We start from the raw sequence: 12,278 nt of genomic DNA on the forward strand, positions 1-12,278 counted from the left end.
CGATGCTTTCCCGGACTTCCTTAATTACCATTGCATATTACATCAACAAGCATTATGCGCAAAAATGCTAAACATGAAAAAGATCATGGATGTGGCAACCAAACCCGCCTGTTCTATTCGAGCAAGGTCTCTTCAAAGACGGTTGTTTCGTACACATTTGGAAGAGGCCGACTGTAACTACTCTGACCTCTTGCTACACACTGACGTGAGATGGCTTAGTAAAGGGAGATTCTTGCAGAGATTTCGAGAGCTCTGTCCGGAGATCAAGGAGTTTCTCCTTATCACTAAACATACGGAACACAAACAACTTAATGACAATCAGTGGCAGCTAGACTTTGCGTTTTTAACTGATTTAACCAACATGTTGAACGAGCTTAACTTAGAGAAAAGACAACAGCGTGGTAAACATGATCAGCTCAGTTAACGCTTTCAAACGGAAAATGCAACTTCTGTCCTCAAAGTTGCAGCGCCGTGATTTGGGAAACTTCCAAAACCTCGCAGCAGAGCTGGAGAAGCAAGGGAGGGCGTGTGCGCAACTTGACAGTGCACGCTACACAGAGCAGATTGAAAATGTCCGGTCAGACTTTGACAAATGGTTTCAAGACTTTGCTTTGCTTGAGCCAATCGCTACATTTATGTGCTACCATTTGGGGAAGATACAGAGGTGGATTCCCTCGCCTCAAAAATGGCATCACTGTTTCACCTGAACTCGTCTGCAGTGGAGGATGAGATGCTGACAGTACAGGCTGACATTCAGCTTAAGTCCAGGGCGCATGGAGAGTTTTGGAACTTACTTACAAAGGACAAGTACCCAAACATGAGGAAATGTGCAACCTCCTTGACGGCATTATTCGGCTCTACTTATTTGGGCGAGTCAGCCTTTTCTCACATGAAGATTATCAAGTCCAAATACCGTTCCACCATGACAGATGATCATTTGGAGGCCTGCTTGAGGCTGGCTACAAACAGCTACTGTCCGAACTATGTAACCCTGTCTGACTCCCTCCAGTGCAGGTCATCATCAGAGTAGAGAGGTAGAGATCACAAATCTATTTAACACAGCTGTAAAGGTTCATGCAGTGATGCAATTTCAACATAGTGTAGTAGCAAGTGCTTGGTATGATTATTAAGGTTCAATATAAATGCAAATCCATTGCAATACTGTATATGTAACACAACATGTATATAAATACACACACTGTATATAAATGTTCATATACTATATGTAAAACATGTAATGGGTATTTTTATTATTATTATTTTAATATGAGTAGATCATTTTGACCTGGTCATTTTAAAAGTAGCTCGCGAGTCAAAAAATTGTGGGCACCCCTGATATACAGAGATCACAGTAGGGAAGATAGAAGGGGTATAGTGGTGGGAGGGCAGCAGTGTCAAGGTCTGTGGGTGTCTGGGGACTTGTTAGAAAGGCCTACTGCTGTAGGGAAGAAACTGTTCTTATGGCACAACTATCTGTTTTTTTTACATAGACATTATCCTCTTGCCAAAGGTGAGTGTTTCGACGAGACCATGGCCTGGGTGGAAAGGGTCAGGCATGTTTCCTACTCACCTTAGTGTCCTGGAGGCATACAGGTCATGGCGGGATGGCAGGTTGCAGTCAATCAACCTCTCGGCAGAGCGAATGATACGCTGCAGTCTGCCCTTGCCCTTTCCAGTGGCAGCAGCATACTAGAAAGTGATGGAGGAGGTGAGGATGGACTCACTGATGGCAGAGTAAGTGCACCATCATTGGCTTAGCAGGTTGAACTTTTTCAGCTGCTGCAGGAAGTATATCCTCTGCTGGGCCTTCTTGGTGAGGGAGCTAAACTTGAGGTCCTGGGTAATGATGGTGCCCAAGAAGTGGAAGGATTCCACAGTGTCAACTGGGAAGCCACACAGGGTGATGAGGGCGGGTCGGGGTGGGAACTTTCTAAAGTCCACAACCATCTCAACTGTATTCATAGCGCTGAGCTCCAAGTTGTTTTGGTCGCACAAGGACACCAGATGATCAATCTCCCACCTGTAGGCAGGCTCATCCCCACCAAATACGAGCCCAATAAGAAAGCCACTTTATCTTTGTCATTGTACAGTTGTTTGGTTAAGACGTCACAGCATCAATGTACTCATCCAGACTGTTGGTGCCAGACCTGAAAACATCCCAGTCAGTAGTCCATGCACATGCGAAGATCCTCCATAGCTTCAACTGGTCCAATTCTTAGATGTCCTCACAACATGTTTAGAGTTTTAATTTCTGCCTATATGCAGGAATCAAGTGGCCCGTCACATGGTCAGTGTCCCAGTTGCGCGGCGAGTGTGAGAAAGGAGAGATCATGTAAACACTGGCATGGCTTTATGGAAGAAACAGGTTATGCAATGCAACATCAAACTATCTCGATATAAGGGGTATCATCTCATCCTATAGCTCGTTTGAAAATATATCGATATACCTTAAAAGGTCAATATACTGCCCAGCCCTAGGTTTTATGCAGAAAAATCCCAACATCAAAAACACCTAAAAATGGTTCAGGGAGAACGAGTTGTTAGTACTTTAGTAAACCTACGAATATAGTTTATCCCCAATTCTATACCACCTTCATGATTGTTGAAGTGTGTGGCTAGATCAATGTAGTTTATAGGTACAAACTGTTGCTTTGCTCCTTTTAAGCATAGCAACGATTTAAGTATGTTTCTGTTTTCATGATAGTAACTACCTGAAAATTAATGTTGGATTATTTTTACAATAATTCCACTAAATTGCTGTGACTCAGCAGTATTCTGTATTTGCCTAAATTCCACTTTTAAACCTCATGTAATCCCATGATTCCACATGCAATTTACATAAAACAATAAGTGGTACTTTCTAGACTATGCTTTCCAACATTAAATTAACTCATACAGAGACCTATTATCAACAGAAAATAAAAGGTCATATCATTCTCCTGGACCACTTGGAGAAAAAAATTATCTGGAGGGCCAAAAGTGTTGTACACACCCCTCTCTAGGCTAACTGGTTTTAGAACCTGGTGTTGTTTGGGTTTGAGCGCGACTACCAGACTGGAAGACACTCAAATACCTGCTTCTTGCCTCTGTTGTCACTGTCAAAGAGATGGTGTGAGACAAGACTCAGCCTTGAGATATTGTTGGGTTAAGAGTAATGATTTGAAGCCCATTGGCACAATAAGCACAAGCTGTAACCTCTCATTGTCAACCTGACTCACTGGATGCATTTGAACTTTCACCTTTCAGCATTAGCTTCTTCTTACTTACAGTAACTTATACTTTAACCGATTACTCCATATTCAACCCGGTCACTTTATGCATCCAACAATGGCAAAGGTCATGTGATTAACTAAAAATGTATCTTTAACTATAAAGAGAGCCTCTATACACGGAAGAAAGACTCGTGTAAGGATAACACAAGCAAGCCCAAAGCTTGCTTCTGTTAAATACAGAATGAGAGATGGGAAAGGTACGGGTAGCCAAATTTGAGGTTGGAGAAATGTAAACATCAAGGAGATGGTAAAATTTTACATGTGCTTTTGGAGAGCCTTAGATTTTAAAAGCTGCATTAAGTGATGTTTTAGATATTAACAGAAAATCAAATGACTCCCTGTGATGTGAAAGGATTTCAAGTACTGCTGATCGAATCAACAACCAGTTTACAGTTTTCCTTAAAGCAACATTATGTAACTTGGGTTGAGTGGGTATGATCTGTCGCGAGCAGTATTTTTTTTCTTAGGATGGCAATGTCATGACCCGCCCTACTCTGCCTCTGATTGGCTTACCCTCTTACCCTGATATTCTTACGCAACCAACGTAGGCATCGAGTACTAGCCAATCAGAGGCAGAGAAGGGTGGGTTCATGATGTCGCCATCCTAAGAAAAAAAAAATCCCTCAGTGGGGATCGCAGCCGCTCAACCCAAGTTACATAGTGCAAGAACAAGTGTTCGGGGCGTCGAGTGGGAATAAGAGGCACCATTGGCTCTATTACAAGTCAGTATACCATCAAAATGATTTTGAAGCTGATATCTCAAGGTAAAAAAATTTACCTAATGCTGCTTTAACTTTCAGCTCATTGTTTGGTTTTGCCGGTTGGACAAAGCGCAAACCCTTCTCTGGTTGAGTCCCTCCTTCTCTCACCGACTGCCCTTCCCAGTAAAGCTCAGGGCAAGCCAATCTCAACTCACAAATTCGGAACGCGACCACAACCTGTTCAGCGTGAACAGTTGAGAGTCAAACAAAGAGTAACTGGTGGAGATTCATTTTTAAGGTTAAGTTGGAAAACAGTAAACAGAGCAATGTATATTTACTATTTCTTTTTTTGAATAATACCTCCTTACTTGACATGTTAGGTCAGGTATACCCAGCACGTGGAATGGAGTTCTTGCAAGAGTGTCAGCTTGTCATTCACAAAGAACATGAAACAGCCATGTCGCCCTTTGTGCAACAACCTGAAATTACTAAACATCTATTTATACTTGGAAAATACTTTATAGTGCAGGCAAGGTGGAGTGGGTGGAGAAGTGTCAGGAATGATTTGCAACACAAGGGTACCAGCAAGAGTGTAAAGGGAAGGTTTACAAAACAGTATTGAGACCAGCTATGTTGTAAGGTTTGGAGACGGTGGCATTGATGGAAAGACAGGAGGCGGAGCTGGAGGTGGCAGAGTTAAAGATAAGATTTTCATTGGGAGTGGTGAAGATGGACAGAATTAGGAATGAATATATTAGAGGACAGCTCATGTTGGACAGAGGTGAGATTGAGATGGTTTGGACATGTGCTGACGAGATGCTGGGTTATATTGGAAGAGGGATGTTAAAGATGGGAGCTGCCAGGCAAGAGGAAGCCAAAGGATTTATGGATGTCGTGAGGGAGGACATGCAGGTGGTTGGTGTGACAGAGCAAGATGCAGAGGACAGACAAGGATGGAAACCGATGATCTGCTGTGGCGACCCCTAACGGGAGCAGCCGAAAAAATAAGAATTCAGTAACAAAATTATTTTCTTTTGGTAAGTGATATCTTTAAAAGTAGATCAGGCTTTTATCTCCATGATTACTGTCAATCTAGGTTGGTGTGTGTGTATATATATATATATACTATATATATAAATATATATATATAATCCAGTGAGTCGCGTAAATTCTTTATTAGATAGTACAAGCCTGTTTCATGCCATAAGCAATCATCAGCTGTCAATAATTATTACTGACAATAATAATTATTGATTATTGACAGCTAATGATTGCTTATGGCACGAAACAGGCTTGAACTGTCTCAAAGAATTTACTTGACTCACTGGATTATTTTGCTCCTTATTTGTTGAGCACTTTCCCTACCATTGAGTGTTTCTTTTAGCAAAGTTATATACTATATACGTACACTACCGTTCAAAAGTTTGGGATCACCCAAACAATTTTGTGTTTTCCATGAAAAGTCACACTTATTCACCACCATATGTTGTGACATGAATAGAAAATAGAGTCAAGACATTGACAAGGTTAGAAATAATGATTTGTATTTGAAATAAGATTTTTTTTACATCAAACTTTGCTTTCGTCAAAGAATCCTCCATTTGCAGCAATTACAGCATTGCAGACCTTTGGCATTCTAGCTGTTAATTTGTTGAGGTAATCTGGAGAAATTGCACCCCACGCTTCCAGAAGCAGCTCCCACAAGTTGGATTGGTTGGATGGGCACTTCTTTGAGCAGATTGAGTTTCTGGAGCATCACATTTGTGGGGTCAATTAAACGCTCAAAATGGCCAGAAAAAGAGAACTTTCATCTGAAACTCGACAGTCTATTCTTGTTCTTAGAAATGAAGGCTATTCCATGCGAGAAATTGCTAAGAAATTGAAGATTTCCTACACCGGTGTGTACTACTCCCTTCAGAGGACAGCACAAACAGGCTCTAACCAGAGTAGAAAAAGAAGTGGGAGGCCGCGTTGCACAACTGAGCAAGAAGATAAGTACATTAGAGTCTCTAGTTTGAGAAACAGACGCCTCACAGGTCCCCAACTGGCATCTTCATTAAATAGTACCTTTTAGAGCCTGTTTGTGCTGTCCTCTGAAGGGAGTAGTACACACCGGTGTAGGAAATCTTCAATTTCTTAGCAATTTCTCGCATGGAATAGCCTTCATTTCTAAGAACAAGAATAGACTGTCGAGTTTCAGATGAAAGTTCTCTTTTTCTGGCCATTTTGAGCGTTTAATTGACCCCACAAATGTGATGCTCCAGAAACTCAATCTGCTCAAAGAAGTGCCCATCCAACCAATCCAACTTGTGGGAGCTGCTTCTGGAAGCGTGGGGTGCAATTTCTCCAGATTACCTCAACAAATTAACAGCTAGAATGCCAAAGGTCTGCAATGCTGTAATTGCTGCAAATGGAGGATTCTTTGACGAAAGCAAAGTTTGATGTAAAAAAAATCTTATTTCAAATACAAATCATTATTTCTAACCTTGTCAATGTCTTGACTCTATTTTCTATTCATTTCACAACATATGGTGGTGAATAAGTGTGACTTTTCATGGAAAACACAAAATTGTTTGGGTGATCCCAAACTTTTGAACGGTAGTGTATATATATATATATATATATATATATAAAACAACTTTGTTAAAAGAAACACTCAATGGTAGGGAAAGTGCTCAACAAATAAGGAGCAAACTAATCCAGTGGGCATGAAACAAGCTTCCACTGTCTCATAAAGAATTTACTCGACTCACTGGATTTTATATATATATATATATATATATATATATATATATATATATATATATATATATATCAAACAGCCAACAACCACAAGAAGACACAATTATAGGCTTCTAGATGGTACAGTATGAAGCCTGAGTTCGAAGATATGATGCATATTTGCTTATGAAATGCATTTCTCCCATATATTTTGGTTAAAGCCATGCGGGGTCCTCTGGGAAAATAGACTAGATGCCAAAATGATAATTTACTCCCTGTGGATTATGCATGTATTTCACAGCCAGTGTAAACCACTAATCTATTAACTTGGTTGCTGAAAAGGAGCTGACTATGCTCTGTAGCCGCTCTGCTTATTGCGTAAACCTGGCCTTAGTAGTGCTTGCTTCCTCATCCATCAGAGACCATTATCCAGCAGGAAAATAGATAGTTAGCGCACCGGCCATCACAGGTGGGTATAAATTCTCGGAAACGACAGGACACGGTGAGGAAGGGTCGGGGAATGGCTTAGCTGTCTGTCGAGTCTGTTTTGGAATCCCCGCAGGCCTACTGTCTGCCCTCTACTGATCAGAAATCACTTAATGCAGCTTTAATATTGCCATTGTTGGAGAATCAACATGTGAATTGGGATGACAACATTGACGGGTTCTTCTGCAGCAGACAACAGAATTTCATTTGCTTAGATAAAAAATGAGACCATGTATAAAGATCATTTTTATAGTGTTTGAGAATCTAATATGAAAAGAAAACTGTATAGAGATAGAGGGGTCGTCTGTCATACTCTGGTTGACCTCAATAAAAATGATTCATCAACATTGTAACGGTCAAATCTAAATCAGAACACTAAACTTAAAATATCCTCCTGGACCAGCTATCAATCATGTAAAGTGTTAGATACTGAATAAATCAATTTTAAATAATTGGTTCTGGGTCAATGGATAATGGTGGTGGGATATAAAGCATTATTCTCCATCAGACAGGTATATCATTCTCAATACTGCATTTCAGCCTTGGACTGAACTAATGACTGATGGCAACTTTGGTGGGGTGGCATGGATCAGGAGGTACAGCGGGTCGTCATCGGAAGGTCGCTGGTTCGATCCCCGGCTCTTCCAGAGAGCATGTCGAAGTGCCCTTGAGCAAGACACCGAACCCTTAACTGCTCCTGATGCGCAGGTTGGCGCTTCGCATGGTAGCCTCCGCCATCAATTTAAGAATGTGTGTGTGAATGGGTGAATGTGATGCACACATTACAAAGCGCTTTGAGTGGTTGGCAGACTAGAAAAGCGCTATAAAAATGCAGGTCATGGCAGCCGCTCTGATGGCCGAGCGGAATAACCCGCCGTTCTTGCAACCTGCTCGTAATGTGGCTGGGAGGTTCGTATCCCAGACTCGCTGTAACCGGTCACGGCCAGAGCATGCATGGGGTAAGGCATTCATTAGGCCACCCTTACCCGAGGGATAGTGGGTGTAGATCGGTGTAGTGTTCGGGGACTTGTCGTTCTCCAGCGACCCCTCTGGCCCACCCGGGAGCCTGCAGCCAAGCAACCGAAAGTATTCTCCCTACGTCTCCCTCGCGGCCTGAGGGTAATGCAATCCATGCGAGGCTTCAGCGTGTAAAATGGCGAGAGCAGCCGACACGAGTTTGAAGGAAGCTGGTGTTACGATTATCTCCTTCCTGTGGAAACGTGAGCCAGGGGAGTTATTCGACAAGAGTTCTGGCCATATGCCATTGGGTTAATCGAGTGGGATAAGGGGAAAAACTAGAAATTAATTTATTAAAAAAAAATGCAGGTCATTTACCTTCTTTTTTTTTAAAGCATTTTGGTTGTTTCCTACTTTCTGGGCATACCCTGTCCTGCTGGCTGCCCTGGCACATCTTCCCCTGGCTCTTTAGTAGGACTCCTAGTACACTGGTAGAACCACTGTCTTTCCTTCTCCCTGTTTGTCCGCCTCCTCTCCCTGGCACTCGTTCTTCTCATCTTCCTATTCCTGGCGACAGCATCGCCGCCTCTTTTCTTTGGCCTGTTTGCTACACTGACTTCTGGAACACACAAGAGGCTTTCTTGTAGTTGTATTTTTGTGGCGGAGAAAGTAGGGTGATAGATAAAAAAGAAACTACCGTGAGGTTTTATAGCTTTTATGTGCCGATTCTTACATACATTCTTATTCTAAAAGATATCAGGATCAGAATACTTTTTTCATCCCTGAGGGGAAACTGGGTATATATGTCAAAATAGTGTGCAATATGCAAAAGTAAATAAATTAAATTTTTAAAAAAAGTTAGCTATATAGGCTATGAGTACTGACTTATGAAAGTTCAAACTAGCACCTATAAAATATATTACTAAAATATATTAGATAGGGATCCACATAGGCCATTCAGGTACTTCTGCCATACAGCCAACTGAGCAGTTTCACCTCAAGTTTTGTTTTTTAGGTTTGTTAATATAAAAAAAAAGTGCATTCTTTCCATTTTACAGTCTGATTACAATCAAGATTTCAAAAATGTGTAGCAAGTAGTGGTGTAGCAAGTACAAAAATGTGCCCCGCTGCGCTCTGCCCTTCTTCTGTACTGCACTGTGCCCATGACCGGTATAGCGTGCACGCGCGCAGGAGGGGTCCACTTATCTGTCAAATCATTACATAGAGATTCAGCGAGTTACTTACACTGAGGACTCTGTCGGTCTCTCTTCCACCATTTATCCTTTCTGTGACAAGACGTGATTATTAATGCATCATTTTTATCACTCTCATGATCTTGGGCTTTCTCATTCTCACCAGACCACCAACCTACCTAAAACATGGCCTTGCATGTCTTCCACTGTGCTGGAAACCTCAAGCAGTGGGCCCCATAGGTGCAGCACAACCGATTTGTCAATCTCCTTACCCTGTTTCTTAATGCATCCCCATTCAAAAAAAAATTTCTAACAGCCTTGGCCGCTGTTTTGGGGATTTCAGACAGGATAGCCTCAATTAAACCCCTAAAGTTAACTTTCACCCTGGTCTTTTCCTCTAGCCAAATGTTCTAACCTCCACTCCCTCTCACCTGCCAGGGCCTTGCATGAGTCAGGAGTGTTGGAGATGTCCAGCAGCGAGCCCATGGACATAGAGTGCTCTGCAGAGGGCCTTTTGCGGGGTGGAGGGAAAGGAGAGATCTCCGTCTCTTTGGTGAGCTGTGCCAATGTTTCCCTCAGACGACGCTTACGGTTACTGTTAGGCGTGGTGAGGGAGAGCAGGGACACAGCCTTCTTCATTGCCGGGCTGTCATTCTAAGCGTGGGTGACAGAAATGACAGCCAAAGGGACAAAAAGAGATGCAGACACAACAGACAGAAGATGTTAAATTAAGTTGCGACTGAAATAGAAAAAAAAAATATAGACCTTGACAGCAACTAGGATATAAAAAAAAAATCTGTAGACACTTAAACTCAACCAAACTTCAACAAAAACTCTTATAAGCACAGCTGAAAAAGTTTGTTGGTAAAGCATGAAACAATCAGATTTATAATTCTGGTATAAATAGACATAACTGTGTAACCAAGTCTGTGTGAAGAGGATGCCAGACTGTTGACAACTCTAGCGGTTTTCATCCCTTTAGAATTCTGCTGTCTTGAGCTACATGATGTAAATGCAACTGCCAAATCGTACCATTTTATCATCCTAACTGGAGAATGGTACTAAGTATGATCAAGACTGAGGCAGAAATCAACCTTCTGTGGTTATTTGGAGACACAAAACTACAAAAATAAAGACTGAAATTTTCTTTAGCAGTCTGTCACCTTTCAAGGTCACATTAAAAATCAGGAGTGAAGACAGTTCCTCTTAGACAAAAAAGCTTTGGGTCGTGCCTTACTTTAAGTGACCCATTGAAAAAGATTTTGCAGTCAAAAAAAGAAAAGAAAAGTTAACTGGTTAGAAACAAGGGTGAGGACAAAACTCAATCATATGCCACAAAGCCTGTTTTTAACATGACAATGAACATTCAGCTGACCACTAGATTTGTTGAGGAAGGCGTTTGATCGCCTTCCTCAGTATGCTCAGGCGTTGACCCTGAGCATACCAACAACTTGTCTGTGGTGGGTGTGTGTGTATGATGAGGTAGAATGGTGGTTGAGCATATCTGCACAAATGCTTACACTTAAATGCATGTATGCATGTCAACACCACATTATACACATGTGCATGTAAGCCAGGTTTCAATGAACAGAGTCTAACTCACCTTTTCATACAAATACATGGACTCCCCTGCTCGTGCATCCATTTGAATGCTTCCCCAAAACCACTAGAGTATAAAAAAGATATGGCATGATCATTTGGCTGGGTTAGGATTAGGGCTGAGACACATTAACAAAAGATATTTACATACAAGAAATGTTATTAGCAATGTGGATATCCTCCTTTCCAGGAGGCAGCAATTCAAGCATGTAATAACAAATATTAAAGAAAAAAAAATTGTCCTCTGAAGGGTGGTGGTGGGCCCAAAAAAAAAAAAGAAGTAATGTGGATACGATGACCAAGCAGGTACACGTATACACTGTTGCTTTCACTCAGCTAAAACAGTCGAATAAATTCAAAAAAAATGTATTGCTTTACTTGTAATGCAGCTTTCAAGACCAGGGGGATGACATTTGATATATCATGATATTGCAATAACCAAAATCCCAGACAGTGACTAGTCTCTTATGACAATAAAGATATTATATCTATATATTGCCCAGCTCTATTATGGATAGACCTAAATTAGCGGAAAGGGGGGAGTGTTTTGTTTGCGTTGTAGAAGCCATTACAAGTTGCCCAAAGCCATCAACATTCCAGAAAATACTCTGTTGAGTTTCTTCCAATCTGTTTTTTATGAAAGAAAAAGATGAATTGAGCTTGTGCTGGTTGGATTAAGAGCACATGGCATTTAAATATGATGACACAGGAAGCATCCGTCAATCCAAAAAAAAAAGGGCTTTAATCAAAATAATTAAGGAAATGAAAAGAACAGAAAAGCCAGCAGAGTGAGAACAGGACTATAAAGTGGGTTTACATGCACAGATAACCCTTAGCTCTACCTCGGTTTAAATTACGCATTCAATGGAAGGGAAAATCTATTATTGATCATCTTATTCTTACAGGAGAGACAAAGAGAGGATGGGTATGGGCTGTACTGACTTGAGATTTGCCCTTCAAGTAATTCTGATCAAAGATCATTCGACATTCTGTTTAGGGGAAAACAAAGCTTCATCATGCTTTCCTGGCTCGCCATCTCTGTCTGCTTGTGAAAAGACCTCAGAGTATACCAGTCTTTCAGAGATGTCAAGATGGTTATCAACCAGTTACATGGGGGGCTGTCATGGCTTGTTTGCCATCAGAAGCGAGCAACGATGAGGTAAAATGTACTCCTACATCTGTACAACGTTGGTCTATAAATGTATTCTGAGGTGTCAAGAGGCTCAAGAGATGGAGCAAACATGTTTGCCTCATCAATTACTTTCCTCCATAAAATTTTAAATGCTACTGTGAATATCCACTCCTCTCCGATCAATTCTTTATTTACACAGAAAATGCAATCTCATACT

At 41.3% G+C, this 12,278-nt stretch overlaps 1 protein-coding gene across 1 annotated transcript in view; it reads right to left on the reverse strand.

Annotated features, from left to right (window-relative positions):
* Positions 1–12,278, reverse strand: part of ect2 (epithelial cell transforming 2) — a 77,371-nt gene that overhangs the window by 40,658 nt on the left and 24,435 nt on the right. The window contains exons 10-11 of the mRNA XM_056277541.1: positions 10,934–10,996; positions 9,762–9,984 (exon numbers count right to left, since the gene is read on the reverse strand). Coding sequence (XP_056133516.1) covers positions 9,762–9,984; positions 10,934–10,996 — 286 coding nt within the window. The remainder of the gene's footprint in view (positions 1–9,761; positions 9,985–10,933; positions 10,997–12,278) is intronic.

Source organism: Lampris incognitus, chromosome 3 (assembly GCF_029633865.1).
Source record: "Lampris incognitus isolate fLamInc1 chromosome 3, fLamInc1.hap2, whole genome shotgun sequence".
Taxonomy (NCBI): Eukaryota; Metazoa; Chordata; class Actinopteri; order Lampriformes; family Lampridae; genus Lampris; species Lampris incognitus.